This window comes from Medicago sativa, chromosome 3 (genome assembly GCF_051527215.1).
Source record: "Medicago sativa cultivar Bolivia chromosome 3, Bolivia_mono, whole genome shotgun sequence".
In the NCBI taxonomy this organism is placed as follows: Eukaryota; Viridiplantae; Streptophyta; class Magnoliopsida; order Fabales; family Fabaceae; genus Medicago; species Medicago sativa.
This window is the reverse complement of record NC_140751.1, coordinates 63,650,137-63,672,693: the sequence shown is the minus strand read 5'-3', so window position 1 is coordinate 63,672,693 and position 22,557 is coordinate 63,650,137. Positions and strand designations below refer to the sequence as shown.

The 22,557-nt window shown below is 39.2% G+C and overlaps 1 protein-coding gene and 1 pseudogene across 9 annotated transcripts in view; both read left to right on the top strand.

Moving 5' to 3' along the window:
* Positions 1-15,097, top strand: part of LOC146939078 (uncharacterized) — a 48,287-nt gene extending 33,190 nt beyond the window's left edge. For all 9 annotated transcript variants that reach the window (XM_085752880.1, XM_085752882.1, XM_085752878.1 and 6 more), the window contains 5 exons: positions 13,021-13,122; positions 13,215-13,343; positions 13,756-13,822; positions 13,922-14,074; positions 14,155-15,097. In XM_085752880.1, coding sequence (XP_085609006.1) covers positions 13,021-13,122; positions 13,215-13,343; positions 13,756-13,822; positions 13,922-14,074; positions 14,155-14,705 — 1,002 coding nt within the window. In that variant the 3' untranslated portion in view covers positions 14,706-15,097. The remainder of the gene's footprint in view (positions 1-13,020; positions 13,123-13,214; positions 13,344-13,755; positions 13,823-13,921; positions 14,075-14,154) is intronic.
* A 5,004-nt stretch (positions 15,098-20,101) lies between these two features.
* Positions 20,102-22,105, top strand: LOC146939077 (uncharacterized; annotated as a pseudogene).
* Positions 22,106-22,557: the final 452 nt, after the last annotated feature.

Below are 22,557 nucleotides of genomic sequence, written 5' to 3'. Positions count from 1 at the left end.
GAGAAGAGTTGTGATGTTCAATTTTGAATTCTTCACACAAAGCTTGCATCATGCTATTGTTCAGATTGGAACCATTGTCAGTGATAATTTTGTTGGGAACACCATATCGACAGATGATGTTATTCTTGACAAACTTGACAACCACTTGCTTGGTCACACTTGCATAGGAAGCAGCTTCAACCCACTTGGTGAAATAATCAATTGCCACTAGAATGAAACGGTGTCCATTGGAAGCCTTTGGTTCGATTCTTCCGATCATGTCAATGCCCCACATAGAGAAAGGCCATGGGGAAGAGATAACATTGAGAGCATGTGGAGGCACATGAATCTTATCAGCATAAACTTGACATTTGTGGCATCTTTTGGCATGTCTGTGGCAGTCACGCTCCATGGTTATCCAGTAATAGCCGGCTCTTAACAGTTTCCTCGACATAGTGTGGCCCGAAGCATGGGTCCCAAAGGTACCATCATGTACATCATGCATCAACTTCTCAGCTTCTTGTTTGTCAACACATCTCAGCAAGACCATGTCATAGTTCCTCTTGTATAGGATTTCTCCGTCCAGAAGGAATCTGCTAGCCCATCGTCTCAAGGTCTTTTTATCTCTGTTGGAAGCACCAGGTGGATATTCACGATTCTGCAAGAATTGTTTGATGTTGTAGTACCAAGGCTTTTTGTCATTCACATCTTTGTCAGCTTGATCTGGCATATTTTCAATAGTAAACACATGAGCGGGTCTATCAAGACGCTGCACTTTGATTACAGGCACATCATTCCAGTGATTGACACGAAACATGGAAGACAAAGTAGCAAGAGCGTCAGCCATCTGATTTTCATCCCGAGGGATGTGGTGCAGCTCCACCTTTGTAAAGTATGTCAACAGACGTCTTGCATAGTCACGGTAAGGGATCAGCTTCTCATGATGAGTCTCCCATTCACCCTTTATCTGATTAATGACGAGTGCAGAATCTCCATAGATGTCAAGGTGCTTAATTCTCAGGTCAAGGGCTTCTTCAATGCCCAAGATGCATGCTTCATATTCAGCTATGTTGTTTGTGCAGTCAAAGGTTATTCGAGCGGTGAAAGGAATGTGGTGCCCCTGCGGAGTTACAATGATGGCCCCAATTCCTTTACCATAAACATTAACAGCACCATCAAATACCAATCCCCATTTGCTATTGGGATCTGGCCCTTCATTGATCAGTGGCTCTTCACAGTCTTTTGCCTTCAGATACATAACTTCTTCATCAGGGAAATCAAATTTAATTGGCTGGTAATCATCAAGAGGTTGACAAGCAAGATGCTCGGCAAGGACACTTCCTTTGATTGCTTTCTGAGCTTTGTACACAATATCATATTCGGACAATAACATTTGCCAACGTGCGATCTTTCCAGTAACAGCAGGCTTCTCAAAGATGTACTTGATTGGATCCATTCGGGATATCAACCAAGTTGTATGATTCACCATATAATGACGCAGGCGTTTGGCAGCCCAAGCTAAAGCACAACAAGTCTTTTCAAGCATTGTGTATCGAGTCTCACAGTCGGTGAACTTCTTGCTCAGATAGTAGATAGCATGCTCTTTCTTACCAGTCTCATCTTGTTGACCGAGAACACAACCAACTGAATCATCTAACACTGACAGATACATAATCAAGGGCCTTCCTTCCACCGGTGGGACAAGGATAGGTGGCTCCAACAGGTATTCTTTAATGCTATCAAAAGCTTCCTGACATTCATCATTCCATACAACAGGCTGATTCTTTCTGAGCAATTTGAAAATTGGACCACAAGTAGTAGTCATGTGAGATATGAATCTTGAAATGTAATTCAAACGTCCGAGGAAACCTCTGACTTGCTTCTCAGTTTGAGGGGCCGGCATCTCTCTGATGGCTCGGACTTTGTCAGGATCAACTTCAATGCCTTTTTGACTGACAATGAAGCCTAGCAACTTTCCGGATCTTACACCAAATGTACACTTGTTAGGATTCAACCGCAGTTTGTACTTTCTCAGTCTTTCGAACATCTTCTTCAAATATACAACATGCTGCTCTTCATCACTTGATTTCACAATCATATCATCAACATATACTTCAATCTCCTTGTGAATCATATCATGAAACAGAGTTGTCATACCTCTTTGATAGGTAGCACCAGCATTTATCAAGCCAAACGGCATCGCTTTGTAACAGAACGTTCCCCACGGAGTGATGAAGGACGTCTTTTCTCTATCTTCAGGAGACATTCGTATCTGATTATAACCAGAGAAACCATCCATGAAGGAGAACACTTTGGATTGAGCAGTACTGTCAACAAGTACATCAATATGAGGCAATGGAAAGTTATCTTTTGGACTGGCTTTATTCAGATCTCTGTAATCAACACACATTCGAACTTTCCCATCTTTCTTTGGTACTGGCACGATGTTGGCAATCCACTCAGGATATTCAGCTGTCATAAGGAAACCCGCATCAATTTGCTTCTGCACCTCAGCCTTGATCTTAAGAGCCATGTCTGGACGAGACCTTCTCAATTTCTGTTTGACAGGAGGACATTCAGGCCTTGTCGGTATCCGATGTTCCACAATCTGGGGATCTAGACCCGGCATATCTTCATAGGACCATGCAAAGACATCTGGATAATCATGGAGAAGCTGAATAATCTTCTTTTTCACCTCTGGCTCAAGTGCAGCACCAATCTTGATCTCTCGCTTGTTTTCTTCAGTACCCAGGTTGATAAGCTCAATCTCTTCCTGGTGAGGCTGAATGGCTCTTCTTTCTTGCTCAAGCAGTCGAGTGATCTCATACGGTATCTCTTCATAATCATCATCCTCATCTTCAGCTTCATATACAGGGAATTCAAAATTTGGAGGAACCATAGGGTCACTGTGTTCAACGGGTTTATTATGGTTCAATCTGTATAATATGATTGGGATGATTTTAGAAAAATGTTTTTTATGCAGATTTTTGAAATTAATAAGAAAAATACAGATGTTTTGGTTTTTTCTGGCATTACCATTATTTCCAAGAAAAAGGCACTAAAAGAGTAAAAAACAAAGAGTCGTGAGAAAGACGACCACTTTTTATTGATTAACGGCAATGCCGAAACAAACACGCCCTTACAAAGATATCACTTTCGCCTTGGGCAGAGCGAAAGGATTGTTATTTTGAAAACAAAAGACATGAGCAACAAAACACATTACATGGAAGCATGCATGACTAAAGGAACATCAATGGCTTCCCAATTTCTCACAGTGCCTCCTGGTATAACAAATGCAGGCACGTGGCTTCCTTCAGTGGCATTTTCAGTAATAGCATTGATGAACCCAGCACTGTAGAAAGTTCCCTTTGAAACAGCAGATGTCGGGGAGAATCCAAGGCCTTCTTTACGCTTGTTTTCCAAGATCTGAATCACCTTGCCCCAGCCAGCAGCTTGCCCTGCTTGGACAGCCTTCTGGGCATCTTTCAGTGAGGCCATGCTAGCACCAGCCCTCCGGGGTTCTGCACCCTCGACAGTCAAGCCTTGAAACGACGTTCCTTCCGCGGACCCTGCTTCAACACAAGAGAATGATGATATTTGACTAACCAGAAATGCCTCCTCACCATATACAGTGACAACCTTACCATTCTTCATGAACTTGAGCTTCTGATGCAAAGTGGAAGTTACTGCTCCAGCGTCATGGATCCATGGTCTTCCGAGGAGACAGCTGTAAGAGGCGTTGATATCCATGACTTGGAAAGTAATTTGAAAGGTCTCAGGACCAATGGTAATGGGCAAGTCCACCTCCCCGAGAACATCTTTGCGGGATCCATCAAAAGCTTTAACCAGATAACTGCTACCCCTCAGAGAAATTCCATGATGGCTCAATTGCCTCAGCGTGGATTCGGGCATTACATTCAGAGACGATCCAGTGTCTACCAATACGTTGGATATCAGGTCAGATCCACAATGTACTGAGATATGCAGAGCCAAGTTGTGGCGTTTCCCTACTTCGGGGAGCTCATCATCACCAAACCCCAAGTTGTTGCAGGCAGTAATATTGCTCACTATCCCATCAAACTGATCCACAGAGACTTCGTGGTCGACATAAGCTTGCTCCAGTATCTTCATTAACACCTTCCTGTGAGCTTCTGAGCTCATGAGCAGAGACAAGATGGATATCTTCGATGGGGTTTGTAGCAGCTGGTCAACAATCTTATAGTCACTTTTCTTGATAAGCCTCAGGATTTCGTCCAGATTGGACTCTTCAATAGATTGGCCTGCTGGGCCGGTGTTCTTGTCAACAGGAGGAGCAACTGGTGGAGTTACCGTGGCAATAGGTGTTACCACCTGCCTTTGGAACAAGGGTGGACGGACTTTTCCACTTCTCAGAGTTGTAATTTCACCGGCAACATTATCAACTGTAGCTGGGGATATCAGAGGTACTTCCACCCCATTTTCAATCATGGTTGCATTGTATTTGTAGGGAATTGCTTTGGTAGAGGTATAAGGTACAGGACCAGGTAGCCTGATCACCAGAGGCTCAACATTCTTTGCACTTTCAACAGGAGAATCATGGAACACTGGCACAATCACACATACATCACTAGCAATCAAGCACTTGTCATCCATCAGACTCTGAATATCATTTTGCACAACACGGCAGCCCATAGGATTCTGCAGACATTCTGAACAAGAACCATGGTCATGATTGAACAGAGAAGCCTGGCAAAGTTTGACATGTAATGGCACCAAGGGAGTAACGACATTGCGGACATCCAACATGGGATCCTCTTGAGGGACAGGAACCCTTTCAAAGGCCTCAATCATATTGACAGCAGCATGGTTTGGAAGCGGATTGTCAAGGACATGAGGAACACTGTTCTCAAAAGTCAACCGTCCCTTTTCTATCAGATCTTTCACAATATACTTCAGAGCAAAGCAATTTTCAATATCATGGCCTTGAGCACCCTGATGAAATTCACATGTTAGGTCCTGTCGGAACCTGGGAGGCAATGGATTAGGCGGAGGCTTGCCTGGTCTGGTGACACAGTGCCCCTTGGCCAGCAGAGTTGGGAGCAGCTCACCATACGACATTGGTATTGGTGGAAAAGAAGGCTTGGATCGGGGACCCTGTTGTTGCTGCCGTTGTTGTTGGGCAGGAGGCTGTTGTTGTGCTAGCTGAGGAATGGCATTGACGGGCATTGGTGGTTGACCCGGCGGCAGAGGATATTGTTGGTAGAATGGTGGGAAGAATGGGTGCTGAGAGTATTGCATGTAGTGATAAGGCAGAGGTAGTTGCATGGCCGCAGATGGGTTACCAGACACCATCCCTACGTCAGATTCTTTCCTTTTGTGATGACCGTTACCGTACTTCTTTGGTGCACTGTTTGAAGATTCACCCTTCTCAAGGACAATAATGCCATCTCGGACAGCCTCCTCTAGTCGAGTGCCCATTGTAACCATATCAGAGAAGTTGTTTGGGGCAGAGACTATCATTCTCTCCTTATATTCCTTCTTCAGAGTCTTCAGGAATGTTTGTGTTAACTCTTCCTCATCGAGTCGAGGAGAAACACGGGCAGCTGCCCCTCTCCACCTTTGAGCGTATTCACGGAATGTTTCATCTGATTTCTGAGATAGGGCTTTGAGAGAGTCCCTGTTTGGCCTTAGACGAGTGTTGAACTCATATTGACCTTCAAAAGCAGCAGCGAGTTCCTCAAAAGTATGGATGTTATCTTTGCTCAGACTAGTGTACCAATCTGCTGCATCATCTGTCAAGCTACTCTGAAAGCAGTGGATCATCAGTGCATCATTGTCGGCGTAGTTAGCCATCTTTCGTACATACCGGATAACATGGTTGTGTGGGCAAGAAGTCCCATTGTACTTGTCAAATTCTGGCTCTTTGAATTTCTTAGGAACCTCGAATCGGGATACCAAGCATAGATCACGAGCCTTAGTAGGAGCACCATTGCTTCCCCGGCTAGCCTTGACTTCACGGAGTTCTCCAGCCAACTCCTTCAACTGTCTTTTCATAGCTTCCATCGCGGGATCTTGTCCACGCGGAGTATCAACATCAATCACCTGTTGCACAGTGTGTACAATAGGGTCGGTAACAACAGTGGTTACTTGAGGCATAGCAGTAGACACAGGAATCTGTCCTTGACCAGCAAAACCAGAGATACCAGCAGCAGTATTAGGAGAATAGAAAGGCGGGAGTCCATAAGGACGGCCGTTGGGCATAACAAACCGAGCATCAGTAGCCACAGTAGACAGTGGGATAGAGGGAATCACCTCAGCAGTAACTGGAATAGAAGTGGCTGGTTGTTCCTGTGCAGCCATCATGGTGGACATAGCGTCATGAGCCTTAGCCAGATCTTCTTTCATAGCAGCCAATTCGGCCCGGAGCAGAGCATTTTCTTCTTCAAAGTTAGCCATTATCCTTCTCTTGTGAAATCTTGTCTGATGAATTCTATCTGGTTGGTAGACTTTGCGAACACGAGCCACTTTTCAGACTGCGGCGGACAAAACCAGGAGGCAATGAGCACGAGAGAAGTTTTTTGTGGTCAATGAATGCATATGATGCATGAAATGTGTGAATGCATGCAAAAAAGACTCTTTTTACGTTATCGAAGGGTTTTAGACAAATTATGAACTCGTAAACATTACTAAACAACAATTAACGTAAACGGGAATCAAACAACTAACATATAGTCTTACAAGACAAATCCAACATAAACAAATGGAAATAACAACAGGAAATGGAGATCCTCAAGCATAGGAAGTGGAAGCGTCGTCCTCAGAGTCGGACTCATAGCTGCAGTATCGTGCATAGAAGTCACGGGCACCCCTAGCTCTCTTGGAGTCCCTCATAAGCAGTCTATCTTTCTCCTCAATCTCTCTCTTAGCCTTAGCTAACTCTTTCTTCAGTGTCAAGACCTCATGAGTCTGCTGCTCACCCTTTCCATCTAAAGTCATGATCAAGTTCTCAGCCTCATAGTATCTAGCTCTCCACTGATGCTTCTCCCGACTCTCCATAGCTAGATGCTCCCGATACATCTCCTGGGTAGGTGGGAGTAGAGGCAAAGGCATGGTAGGAACAGTTGCAGACACATATCTCATAGAAGGGTAAGGCATACCAATCTCCTCAGCTCGGCTTATCACCCACTGTGTATGGGCCTCATGAGCAATACCGGACCTCACACCCATATGCTTTACCTCTTTCTTTCGGAGCTTAGACCAAGCATGCATGAAATCTTCTCTAATTCCGGTGGGAGCATTGGAGTAGTGAAAGAAGTAAGGAGCTGTAGCAAGATTGATGGGTTTATCTTTCATCGGGAAACCAAATTGTCGCAAAGCAAGCTCCGGGTTATAGTTGATTCCACCCCGGGTACCAAGAAGAGGTACATTAAGACACTTTCCACCACCGAAGATGATTTCCTTGACCCTAGAAGCGGGAGTGAGCCAAACCACTTCATTAGGAGTGAGAGCCATAATCCTCTGTGAAATAGACCAATTCCTCGGATTGTCATGGAAAGACTGCGGAAGGTGCGAAATAAACCACCTATAGAGGAGAGGCACACAACAAAGAATGTATCCACGACCTTTGCTGGAACGATCGTGAATAGCATGGTATGTGTCAGCTAGCAAAGTAGGAACCGGATTCTTGGAGTGGAAGATCATAATAGCATTCATGTCCACGAAGCCATCAAGATTCGGAAAGAGAATAAGCCCATAGATGAGAAGTGCAAGAATAGCCTCAAGAGTGTCCTGACGAGTGGTGTTGAGGTTGGCTTTCCCAAGAAGATACTCTGAAGTGAACCCTCGGATATGTGCCTTAGTAACAAGATTCTTGGAGACATCGGTGGTCTTGAGATAGAGATCCTTAGCAATAACCAATGGAGGAAGAGGATTTTCAGGTCCTGAGAAAGGTATCCCCTTAGCAATAGATAAACCTGTCAAGGAAGAATAAGCCTCTAGAGTAGGCACCAACTGAAAGTCTGGAAAGGTGAAGCACCGACACCCCGGATCATAGAATTGCACTAGAGTGTGCACAAGCTTCTCATCCACATTAGTATGGAGAATAGGAAGTAAAGCCCCGTAACGGTGTCGGAAACCAGTCGGATCCTCAATCTTGAGTGCCAAATCCCTCAAACTAGCCAAATCCACTTCCTTGAACTTGTAGGACTTAGTCATCTTCATGCCTACAATGTTTACAAATTCAACTTGTCTAAGCCCTTCGATAACAATGCATGACAAAAGTTTATGTATGTATGCATGTATGCATGAATGCATGATCATGTTCAAGTTCGGAGAAAACATGGTGGGTTTGAAGTTCAAAGTCGAGGAGTCATGGGTGGACACGGTGTCCGGTGAAACTAGGGTTTTAGGATAATAGTAACCGGGTTCTAAAAAGGTTCCCAAGTTGCAACCTCTCCGACGTATCTCATGGTGCCACGAGACAACACTCGCGCCATGATTATACATAAGAAGGTCTAACTTGAGTGTAGTATCGCGTGACGACTAAAACTCGAGACGACACTCGGTTTAGTCTCCGCACTACGTCCTAGAAAATGGCCATGGATGGGTTTGGTTATCTACGGTTCATAGCGTCATAGAACAATTAGAAGTAAAGTGCCTAAACGCGACAACCCGCGCCGACAACATCACCTCCAAAATGCCTCAGCTATGTGGGATTGATCGCATAATCCAAAACACGAGGCAACCCCCGGAATGAATTGTCGATTATATCCCTCCTAAATCCTAAGTTCACTCAGCCCGGGTGCAGGACTTTTGATATTCTCACCCCACACGTTTGCAAGAAATTAAACATTTATTCACATAGGAAAGCAAGTGAAAGAAGCAAGTAAAAAATACAAGCGCAAGCGTGGAAATAAAGACTAGGCGTAACTCTCGAATCTCCCCAGTGAAGTCGCCAGCTGTTTTATCTTGGTTTTCGGGTGTCAAACATTGATTACGTTTGAACCTTTTAAACCGGTGATATCTTATTTTTTCTTGGGAAGCGAAAAAGTAAGCAAAACCCTTGAGAATCGAGGTCCGGGAGTTGTTTTCGCTACGGGAAGGTGTTAGGCACCCATAACGACTATAGTAACCTATAGGAACCGTCTTTAATTTCTACGCGCGCGCTTTATTTTTAAATGCTATTTTGAAATGCTTATTAAGCCTAAGAGTTACTAAATGAAGAATTGGAGGGAGAAGAATGTTTTTGGAGTTTTATCTTAGTTGAATTGAAGGAATTTTGTTCCTTGCCTACGTACCCGATTAAGGGATCAAATCCACCGTAGTTCTCTCTCAAAAAATGTTTTTGTTTTTGTTGGTTGATTTTAAGTTTGAAAATGGATTTTGAAGAATAGAAAGAGGCCTCAAGGGCATGAGATTGGAAAATTGTGAGGTTGGATTAGTCATTTGCAAAAACAAGTCAAAGTATGATTATTTTCATTGGATTTTTGATTAAGAAAATAAAAGGAAAATTCAATGGGATGTTGGATCCCAAGGTTTATTTGGAAAAGATTTGAGTGGAGTTGTTCACATTTGTTTGGAAAATTGGTTTTTTCTAAGTATAAGTCCTAGGCATTCATCTAAACATACAATCCTAAACATACATCTAAACATGCATATTCTAGCTACTTAGTGATGTGTGTGCATGTGTCGGTGCTTGTGTCGGTGTACATTTTTAGAGTCCATTGTCCTTTACATCATACCCTAGATACATTCTATGGCCTCTTTGCCAAGAAATTAAAAGCATGAAAGAATATTACAAAATTTCCTAAGTGTTTACATTCTAACTTTTGGTACAAATTAAGTTGCAAGAAAGAAAATAGAGATGAAAATGGGATGCAATGATGATGCTTATGGTGGATATGAAATATGAAAGGAAAAGGTTAGTAGCATAAGGCAATATCAAAGAAGTGAAGTAAGGGAAATATTAGAATGTAAAAGGTAGAAAATAAGTGCAAACATGGCTTAAAATTTGTTCATAAGATGCAAGAACCAAGTGACCTATAATTCTCACATTCCAATCACATTTTAAAGGTTTAGAAACAAGTATTGGAATGGGAATTAAGGCTACATGGTTTACTTGACATTTTAAAACAAGTTTGAAGCATATTTGCATTATTTAACTACTTAATGACTTGTAAGCTAAGCAACCTACCAAAATTCACAATTATGTAACAAAATTAAACACAAACAGTAGCTAAAAATCCTATGAACTCAAGTAGCTAAAACACCAACATTTATCAAGCAATTTGGACTAAAATCAAGCAACTTTTCAATCATTTCTAACACAAAATACCTCAAAATAGTAAGGGAAACACCACACCATTTTTTACCAATTTTTATCATGTAAAATTAACACTAAAAAGTCACAAAATTATCGAGAAATACCCATGAAATTTTTTAGGAAGCTTAATAAAGTTTTCAAATGAGCCAGGGGTGTAAAAATTAAAGCAAAGTGGTAAAATAGCAAGAAACCCTAAGGAACCAAAGGAGATTACCAGACCTAAGGTCCAGGCCCAAACACCAAACGGATTTGGGTCTCAGGAAGCCATGTGAGCCACACGATGGATCCAGAGACCCAAACCCTTGGATCAAACGGCACAAACGCTCCCAGCGAAGTGAGGATTAGCAGTAGCCGTTAGATCAAAGATCTAACGGCTCACAAGGAGGGCGTACGATGAGCTTCAGAGACGCGCACGCATTGGATTGGGGAGGGGTATATAAACAAACTAACACACAGACACTCATTTCTAACCCTAGCTTTCTAATCTCTCCGCCGTTCTCCTCCCTCGTCCTCGCATCCTCCATTCGTTTTCCTCCTACCACACTCATGGATTCAAACCACACATCACAAATAAACCACATATCAATACAGTTTGGGCAAAACGTTTTGGATCTTGGTACTTTTCGCAAAGAATCTGTTCGAAATGTTTTGTTATTGTGGCTTTTTGAAGGAAACCGTTTGAGGTGATTCGATCTGAACATTTCTCCATGGAATCAGTCGAAACGTTTCAATTTTAACTACTTTTTGACGAAAGTTGTTTGAAATGATTCGATCTGGATGCTTTTTGTTTGAAACGCTTCGATTTGGATACTTTTTGAAGAAAATTTATTCGAAGTGTTTCAAACTTGATGTTTTTTGAAGAACACCGTTTAAAAACGTTTTAATCCAGATTTTCGAAGAAAAGTAGTTTGAATCCCTTTAAACTTGATATTTTTTTGAGGAAGATCGAATTGAAATGTTTCAAGCCACACCAAAACGAACGGATTCCAGCCTAATCCTTCACAAGTTCAAAACGTTTTGGATTTTGAGGTTTTCTTGAATGTGAACCCTAATCTGATTCGTTTCTTATGCTAATGATGAGTTTACACTCTGAATTAAAAAGTAAACGGTGAATCTTCATGATTTTTGTGTTCTAGGGTTTCGTTTTTTCAATTCGTTCGAATTTTCAAGTTTTTCAATCGGATTCACCATTTATTTTTAATACGAAGCTTCAATGATGACTTATGAGAAGATTTTTCGTATGTTTACCTGAATGTACCTGGAGATTCGAACAAATGGATCCTTGCGAGCCTTGGACCTTTCTGGTAAGCTTCAAAACCGAAAATAAATCGGTATTCAATCTTCTTCTTCTTCGAACTGGCTTGAACTGGCTTCGATTTCTCTTCTTCTCTCTCTCGAACTTTCTTGTGATCGTCCTTAGACTTGAATTGCAAGAACACAAAGGGAAATAGTTCGATGATGAAGATTTTCGTGGAAAATCTCTGAGAACAATTCTAATCCAAAAAGATTTTATTGAATTGGATGTTTTCAGTTCTGATTCTCTCGAAATTCCTGTTGATTTTGAATGTTTGATGGTAAATTTGCGAAAACTGGTACGAATTTGAGTTTGTTGCGGTGGTTTCTGAGTTTGTTGTGGTGGTTTCTGAGTTTGTTGTGGTGGTGGCCGAATTGGTTACGGTGGTGACTTGGGAGAGAGAAAAGATTCTGTTAGACCTTTTTGGTGATGTGTCACTGAGTGATTGATTCTTCTTCTGAGCATTTCTGAGTTGGCAATGCTTTATAGGCCAGCTTGTGACCTCTGATCCAATGAGCGATTGACACCTGTGCTGGACTGAAAAAAGGCTCGGCCTTGGGCCAGTTTGGGCCTGAGGGCCTTCTTGCAAATTTTAAAACCTTGGGGACCTTCCTGCAATATAAGAGAATTGGACAAATATGCAATTTTGGACTCTAAGTGGACTGAAATGTACTTTGGCCAAAAAAGACTTAAAAAATTTTTGACTAAAAACGAACCAAAAAGAAGCAAAGGACTTAAAATAAAATGACTCAAAGGACTAACATGTAATTTTTGGAACCTTAGGACTAAAGTAAGAAAAATTAATAAAATTGAGTAAAAAATGTAATTTGAAATAAACGTAAAGTGAGACCAATAAAAAACACAAAACGGACTAAAACGAACCAATGGCTTAAATGAGGTACTTTAAAGTAACCTCTCTGCCGAAATTTCGTGTGAAATGACCAAAATGCCCCTGGGGCTGAAAACGACTAAAAATGACTCAGATGCAAATTTAAAATGGGTTTTTAACAGAGAAATGAAACAAAGACTTATACAAGCAAAATTAAAAGACTCAGAGACAATTTTTGAGATTTAAACAGTGACTTGACACTTGAAATGACCAAAATGCCCCTAGGGGCAAAACTGACTCAAGATGACTTCAAATGTAGTTTTTGAAATGGATTTTGACATAGAATTGAAATGAAGACTTATTCAAACTATTTGAAAGGACTCAAACAAAATTTTGAAAGACGGAGAGAAATTTGACACAGGAAATGACTAAAATACCCTTGTATGTGAATTTTGCAAATAATGTTGAAATAAAATGCAGGGAAAGATGCAATTGATCAGAGACATATCAAATGACTTGAAATGCAAGAAAAGGGGAAATTGATTAGTATTTTTAGGTCCAAAATTAGGGTATAACAACTACTTACAACTAATTTACATTTTTATTCAATGCATTTAGCTGGAGGGTTCTACATCAGAAATAACAGAAGCAACAACTGTGTCCACCATTACAGAAACAGAGAATAAGCCAGCTACACAAGAAGTTGTTCCTAAACTAAAGGCATTTCCATTTCCCCCTATTCTGATTGCATTCTTTTTGACACTTAAATTGAATTATACTACAATCTTAAACATCATTTTACATTTAAGCAGGATATCCAGACAAATGTTGAAGGAAATACATCAGCTAATGCCAAGACAATAACATCGTCAACTCATTCAGATGTAGCAGGTTCATCATCAGGCCAGTTAGTTACTTCTGAGTGTAAAACATCTTCACAGGTGAGTTTATAGTATGTAACCAACTTTTCAAACAAGTAGTGTTGTCATGTTTTTTATTCATTGTATTCCATGTGATTGGATTCCTATGAATCAAGTTTTAAACTAGTTTTTGTGCAATTTTTGTGTTTAGTCTACTGCTTTTCAATCTTGTATCTAAAGTTAAGGCAAATTGTAGCTCTGAAATTATTTTGTAGTCGAATTAAGCTCTTTTTTTTGTAAGTTGTGAGCTCAGCGGCAAGAGTTTGACCAAGGTTCAAATCCCCTCATGGGCGGTTGAAAATGTGTCATTAGGATCACTTTATTTAATAATAATAATCTCCTCCTTTCCCATTTTAATTTTAAAAAACAAGAGACTCTTCCTAACTTAAATATACATAACTAAATATAGGAATGTTGATTTGAATCTGTGTAGGTAGATGGTGATAGCCGAATAGCCATGGCGTCTTTTTCCATTTCCACTTCTTTGGCCAATAACCAAGGTGAAAATGCTTTGAATATATATTTTCTATTCTTATTTTACCTTATAGTTCATCACCCTTTTGATTTTTTAACTCTTTTCTATTCCACATGTTGTTCAGGTTCTCTAATAAATCATGATTCTTTCAAGAAAGTAAGCTCAAATATTGAGGAACAGTTTCCTAAGGATGAGGATAAATCAGTTTCCACATCTAAACCCTCTCCTAGTATCACATCTGTTGTTGCATATCAATTTCCTTCGATGCCTTGTAAAGGTATTTAATTGTTTGGATTTTATTTTTAATTAACTTTGTTATATTCAAATAAGCTTAATTATTCTTTCCTATAATTTCAGAGGACCCTTCTCAAAATGTAGAAGATTTAAGTTCTTCTTTGCTTGTAAAGAATGATCTTGAGCAACTAGACTCCAAGAATCATTTGGATTGTGGGAATTTGTCTTTGTTGACTGACTTCTTTGTTACGCATCCTTCTATCTGTTTAAAAGACACTTCACTTAGTAATGGATACAAGGGTTGTGCCTACAACGTACTAGCTAAACTATTGAAATTCCTCAAAACCCATAGTATATTGGAAGTATTGGGCTCATTCCACTCTGAATTTGTGGAGTTATTACAAGATGCACGAAGCTTTGGTTTTGATAAGGATTGGTTGGATGGTGTCGAAAGGCGGGCTTTGTTTCCTGATATACAAGTATCGCAAGATGCCTTGCAGAAATTATTGGATTCCAAGCAACAGGTTACCAAGGATGTTGAAGTCTTGCGTTTGAAGATAGGCATTTTAAGTCAACATGTGGAAGATCTTAAGCAACAATTGACATCCTCCGAAGCAGTTTTGGAGATTATCATTCAACAAGAGGTGGTTTTAAGGGTCCCTATTGGCTATTAGACTATATTTTTGCACTTCTATTCATTCATTAATAATGTTTTTCACTGTCGGAGCTTTTACGCACCTTGTATTCCAGATTCTTTAAATAGGAATAACTTAGGATTGTTGAATTTAGATTTTGTTGATGTTGATCACTCTAGGGTTCCCTTTTCCATGTGATTTGGTGGATTTCTCTGCACTCTTTTTCCCTTGCTTAGGTTTTATCCCACTGGGTTTTCCTGAGATAAGGTTTTTAATGAGGCAGATGTTGAGTTCCCTTGGACATTTTGACTTGGGTTGTGTTCTAGTTTCCCCAAGTGTTTATGTATCTTTCATTTCTTTTTGGGATTATGTTTTTTTTAACTGTTTAATAAAATAATTACATGAACCAAGGATTCTTTTTGGGTTCTGGATTTTCAGGCTGTTTGGATAATAAAATCCAAAATATTAAATAAATAGTTCAGATTAGACTAATGAGAAATTCCGATGGCGCACAAGAAGCAGTTAGGTTAGGAAAAGAAAATATTAGTTAGAAATACTTACTTCATTCTTCTTTGTTTAAGTAGTCCAGTTGTGACTTGCACATGCTATATACTTTCTTGAACTCTGGAAATCACTATTTGATGATATGAATACTGATTTGTTTTAGTTTTAGTTTGCTGATATGAACTTCAGGATCTGTCATAGCAGTTTAAAGCATAACTGCTTCAGTTTTGTTAATTAGAGGAACTGTTTTGGGATCTGTTTTAGGTGGTAGAAAATGTATCAGAAATTACCATTCATAAGCATTTATTAATAAGAAAAAACCATCAATGGTACATGTGTACAGTGTAGTAACTGACTTTCATCATCTCTTGACGAATTTTTTTTCTTGTTAATCGATACAAGTCCTCTTGTTTCAGGCTTTCTAATTCTCCTTCACTACGCTCTCTCAATATCTCATTTTTTATAACTGATTTATACGTTTTGGGCAGTAACTGTATCACTTCTCATACACTACCTTTTCCTGCATCACTATTCAAAATCTTTTGTAGAGTCCTGCGTTAACCAGTTGTATATTCGTAAATGCTTCTGTTGTAACCTCAGTTTTTATTGCTTCTCGTCTTCCATCAAGACTAAATGTGTTATTCTAGCTACAAGTTTTCCTTTTTGCTCCACTGCTTGCATACTGCATTAAAAAATATTCATTCTGCTTACACCGATGTTTTTCTGTTAGTTAATGGTCCTGAAATTAAGTTGTGTACACGCTGCATCACTTGCTATTTGTGTTGCTACGTAGTATTCTCCTAATCAGTTTTTAGTTTCAGGTGTTATATATATCTATCTCAATGGATTGTACTATTTGACTGTTGAGCATATAGTCATTATAGCAAATAGTAGTACTAGTAAATGAATTTGTGTATGCAATAACATCAAGTGGTTGAAAACCAAACTAGAAATGTAAAACCAAGCATGTATCGTCTCATTTTAAGTATTTAATAAGAGATTAGTCTGTTATGACAAACGGTTTATGTAATAACGTCATTCTTCCCTTCCAAACGGTGCATTTGCTTCATCCTTTTTACTTGTAAGTCATTCAATCAATTTATCAACTCATACAAAGTATCCACAACATCCAGGATTATCCTATAATTAAGTCAAAATTGATTCAATTGGAACAAAACTCATAAGCATGCAAAATATTATTTAACATCCCGTTTCCACAATACCTACACAAAAAATTACAACTCACTATTAGGAGCAAAAAAGTACAACCCCATTGTAGCGGCAAAAAATTACAACTCACTAGTGTTAAGCAGAAAATTGCACGACCCCCAAACCTACCATCATCAGTGAACATGCAAAAAATGGCCTTCCCCTATTAGCAAGTCTCACGCACTCACATTGAGGAAGATGACATGGTTCTTGACGAATGAGCAACACTTTGTTGGGATAAATTTGCACCAACACACATCATTATGTGATCCGATTTTTGTGTTTACTGGACACTACAAGAAAACACTTGATTTCCAAGGAAAATATTCCTCGGGAAACACACCAAATTCGTCGGAAACTATGATTTCCGAGGAAATTACCGAGGAAACGGGACATAGGAAATTTTGGATATCTTCGTGCGAATTTTCGAGGAAATTTTGTGTCAGATATTTTCCGAGGAAATTTTGGCAGGAAAGCTTTTTGCAGACTGTCTCATCTAACACACGTTTTCTGACGAATTACCGACGAAACTTACATAATATTTTAAAAATTGTTTCCAACGAAAATTTCCTAGGAATCTTCTATATTAAAAAATAATAATTAAATCCCAAAATTTGGTATTCAAACTTGTTTGCAGTGGGAAATTCAATTTTGAATAAAAGAGAGAATTAGATTAGATTTAGGGATTAAATCAGGATCTAGGGATTTGAGATTCAAGTTGGGGATTTGATTTTCGATTTTATACTTTTAGTTTAGTCCTAACACATCATATATCTTCTTAGCACAAAACATTTGTCATCTCAACAGTTAACAGAAGTTTTCAACGGAATAAATTGATAATGGAAGTCCACATTCAAAGACTATTTTATATTTATTCCTGAGTTAGGGACCTTTATGACAACGAGGTGCGTCAGAGAATAAAGTGACCATTTACCCTTTTTTCTTTAAACTCAGATGAGTCTAAACATAAAAATATATATATCATTTAATTATTTTAAAAATATATAGTATTATATTCATTATTATTTTAATTTTTCAGTTTGGTTGTGTTTAAATTAACTTTATTTGGAGTTTTAATTAAGGGTGTGTTTGATATGTTAAAAACAATAAGAAATTAGGCAAAACAATTTCAGTTGTACTGTGTTTCAATTTAGTTGGACAAATTAAGGGGATTGGACAAAAAGTGAAATTTTTGTTCCTCACTAAACCACAACACAATCTTTTGTTCGAAGTATAAGTTTTCTAAAATAGCAAAATAACTTTTTGTCCACCAAACATCGTACAACACGAAATGGTTCAATGTCTTCAAGTTTGTGTTGTGCTCATTTGTGATGTCCTGTCTTTTGTTATTCTATCCACTTACCTTTTAGAAGATCAAACACATTCAAAAAGAGTGTTGCTCATAAATAGGAGTAGAACAAACCATACGCTAATTAATCTCAAATGAATTTGTGTTTAATGATGTTTTAGATTGACAGTAAAATCACGGTTTACTGTCGTGGTTTTGAAAAAGCTACACTATTAAGTATAATAGGATCGTTTCCACAGGGAGTTGCGTATATCTTAAGCATTTCAACGTCATTTATCATATTAAGTGTTTGGCTTTAAAATGTTTGTTTGTGTAAACCTATAAACTATTTGACATAAAATAAATTAGAGAAGAGATAGGGCTATTTCGCTTGGGGTCAGAGACCCTCAACCAAGCGTAACAGCTGCAATCTCTCGATCAAATAACATATTCTATCTTTTTAAACAATATCATCACAATCACTCGACAATATCATTCGTGTCCAAATGATATCGTTATTCCTAAGGGTTCGTTTAAATGTCGATTTCCCAAACAAACGATCTCAAAGTCGATTGGATTGTTTAATCAATGATTTCCCAATCTATTAATCGATCCAAAAGCATTAAGTTCTAGATTAAAAGTGATTATCAAAGATTAACATCTATGTCTAGAGTGAAAACTTAGATAGATTGTTATTCTATTCCTAGATCCAAAAGTATTTGTCAATATCATTTCAAATCTCAATAAAGCTTTAAATACAAGAATAACAACAATATTGAATAAATAAGCTAGAATCATATATTAAAAGATCAAGAGTTTACATAATAGCTTGTTTGAATACCTCAAAACCCACAAGGGTAGATGTAGCTACACATGTCTATGATAGCTTAGCAAAGGATGAAGAAAAGATGAAGATTCCATGCCTAGATCCATGATGTCTCAATAAATCTTGGCTTGAATCTACTCTTAACTACCTTGCTTTGTGTTTATCTCTCTAGAAAAGCCCTAGTTCTCTCTCTAAGTATGCAGAAAATGAATAAAACAGTAAGTGAATAATGTGGAAAGAGAGAAGAAATCTATTTATATGGGCAGAATTCGTGCCTGCACGCTTAAGCGTGCTAGCAGGATATCTTCCGTTCGCCAATTAGGAGCTGCCACGTGTGCCTTATCTACTTGCAGCTGATGAACTTCGCTTGAGTGTGAGGGAAGCGAGCAGTAAGAGTACAAATCTGGAACTTGGTCGCTTAAGCGATGTAAGGCACTCTTAAGCAAGCTATCATTTTCTTCAGAAGCATGCGGTAAGCGTCCATTAAGCGTGCAACTCTTTACTCTCAACATTGTGTACGATTAAGCGAGCTGAGGTCGCTTAAGCGTGCAACTGATTTCCCAAAAGCGTCTTGTAAGCGTGCAGGAGTGTTGTTCACTAGAACTTTCTCGCTTAAGTGAGTAGTGGTCGCTTAAGCGTGCTGACCTTTGTTCAGGAGCTTCTTTCTTGATCCTTGCTTGTCATTTCCTGCATAAATTGGGTAGAATCAGGCATGTAAAGCATAAATGATACAAATACAATCAATTATTAGCTTTTCCTTAGATAACTTGCAGAACAAGTCACTAAAATGCCTAGATTAACACATAAAATATGTTACTTTTGAGCACTTATCACCACCTACTCTATCTTATGGAACGGAAACAAGATGCCTCCTTTTAAGCCCACTCATGGCCTCAGACAAGGTTAGGGGTGTTCGCGGTGCGGTTCGGTTCGGTTTTGAGCAAAAAATGCATCCAAACCGCAAGATAAAAAAGGATGCGGTTTGGTTTGGTTTGGTTGATTTTTAAAAAGTCATCCAAACCAAACCAATGCGGTTTGGATTGGTTCGGTTTGTGCGGTTTATTGCGAGATAAAAAAATATTACATTAACTCTAATATTGCCAACTTGTTACAAAATAAACATAGGACATTTTATTTTGATGGTTATATGATAAAATATTATGTAAAACTTATATCAAAATAGGTAAAATTAAGAAGAAACATAAGCATGAAACAAATTATTGGGAAGTAAAGGAAACAAATTAATGACTGGAAATGAATTGAAAGATATGGAAAGGAATTAGAATCGAACCTGATGGTGCAACAATGAAAAAATCGAATCAAAAGAGATTATTCTTGAGCTATGTAATTGGGCTATTACATATTTAAGTAATATTCATTATTCTTGCGGTTTGGTTTGGTTTGGTTCGGTTGCTGAGATGTAAACCGCAAACCGAACCGAACCGTGCGGTTCAGTGCAAAAGTCATCCGAATTCATCCGAACCAAGTGCGGTTTTTTGCGGTTTCGGTTTGGATTGGTTTGGTTTGCGGTTTTTCTATTGGGTTGGTTCGGTTTTGAACACCCCTAGACAAGGTGATCCGTTTTCTCTTGATCTCTTCATCCTGTATATGGAAAATCTTTCAGTTGCTATTAATAATGTTGTTCTTCAATGGAATTGGGAACTGATCCATATCACTAATGACGGACCTCAGATATCCCACCTTCTCTTTGTTGGTGATGTTCTTCTTTTTACTAAGGCTAAAAGCTCCCAACTTCACTTCATCACCAGTTTATTTGATAGGTTCAGCCGAGCATCAGGTTTGAAAACTAATATTTCCAAGTCTAGAGCTTACTATTCTTCTGGCACTCTGAATGGCAAAATCAATAACCTCACTGCTATTACTGGTATTCAAAGCACAACTTCTCTTGGCAAGTACCTGGGTTTCCCATGCTTCAAGGTCGTCCTAAAAGAAGTGATTTTAATTTCACTGTTGAAAAAATGAAAACCAGACTTGCATCTAGGAAGAACAGACTCCTAAATAGAACAGGTATTGACTCTTGCAATACTATATGCAGTTTAATTGGCTTCCTCGAATTATTTTTGATAGTATTGATCAAACAACCTATAACTTCATCTCGAAAGGTTCTAATAACAAAGGGGTCCAGTTAGTCAATTGGAAAACAGTTACTAGGCCAAAATATCTTGGTGGCTTGGGTATTCGCTCAGCAAGAGATGCTAATACTTGTTTGCTTGGGAAACTTGTTTAGGACATGGTCCAATCCACAAATAAATTATGGGTGAATCTCCTTTCTACTAAATATTCATCCAGTCCTAACATCCTTGATGCCAGCGTGAACAGCAGCAGCTCGCCTTCGTGGTCTTCTATAGTTCGAGCCAAAACCGCTCTCAAATCCGGGTATATGTGGCGTGCAGGCGCGGGTACCTCCTCTTTTTGGTTCATCAATTGGAGCTCACATGGTTTCCTAGGTTCCCTGGTCCCTATCATCGACATCCATGACCTCCATCTCACCGTTAAAGATGTCCTCACCTCCGTTGGCCAATATACTTATGTCCTCTACACCAATCTTCCTCAACACATAGCCGACACCATCGACAATTCTCACGTCAGATTCAATGCAAATGTTGAAGATGCTTTCATTCAAAACCATAAAAAGAATGGCGTTTACACTACTAAAAATCGGTATTCCTGGCTTCTCTCTCTCTCTCAGAAACAACAAGTAATGATAATTCTTGGTCTTGGATTTGGCGGTTGAAAATTCCTAAAAAATACAAGTTCTAATTTGGCTTGCCTGTCATAATGCTACCCCAACTTTATCCCTAGTTCATCATAGAAATATTGCCACTTATGGACCTTGTTCGCAATGTGGGGAAAATGATGAAACTTTCATGCACTGTGTCCGTGACTGCAGATTCTCTACAGCCATTTGACATAAAATTGGTTTCGCTAACCCTGACTTTTTCTCTGAGAGTTGTGCACAAGTCTGGATCAAGACCTTCTCAAATGGCCCTCGCTCTGTCCCTTTCCTAGCTGGTCTCTGGTGGTCTTGGAGGCACGCGCAATATGATGTGCATTAGCAACGAAACATTGTCATTATCTCGACTTAGTTTCCATATACAGGATTCAGCAGACATTATTGAAGCTAGTCTTCAGAAGATTCGTGTTACCCCTCCCGATCGTATGGTGAAATGGAACCAAAATAATCATGTTTGTTACATCCTTAACGTGGACGAGAGTTGCCTTGGATCTCCAACCTGTGCTGGTTTTGGGGGTATCATTTGAAACAACGCTGGTTACTACCTTTATGGATTTTCTGGCTTCATTCCGGACTCGACAGACATCCTGCTAGCAGAAGTCACTGCCGTTCACCACGGCTGTCTCATGGCAGCAGCCATGGGAATAGAGGATTTGGATTGCTACTCGGACTCCCTTCTCTCCATAAATCTTATTATGGGTCAAGCTTCAAGTTACCATGCTTACGCTGTCTTAATTCAAGATATAAAGGATCTCCTATTTGCTCACAATTTCTTCGTTCATCATTATCTCCGAGAAGGAAATCAATGTGCGGACGTCATGGCCAAATTGGGAGCCTCGTCGAAATTGATATATTGAGGAATTCTTTAAGGGACCAAAATGATACGTGACTATGTATAAAAAAAGGTTAAATATATTTTTGGTCCCTATAATATATTTAACCTTTTTTTTATCAGAATTGATATATTGAGGAATTCTTTAACGGACTAATACTATAATTATACTTTAGTGCGGAATAAACACATGAGTATGTATAGAAAAAGGTCAAATATATTTTTGGTCCCTATAAATATATCAATTTTTCATTTGAGTCCCTTTAAAATTTAACTTCAATTTTTAGTCCTTGTAAAATTTTCAATCACTACTTTTAGTCCCCATTTTTAAGTCAATTGTAACACCCACGTCGTGGCTTTCGATATCCCGCTAGGTGGATACGAAAGGTTCCCGACCTAAGGGGAACGGTTTAAGCCGCAAGGGACCCCCACGACAATAGTAGGAACCGAAACACATCGGAATGAGAGGGATCCGGA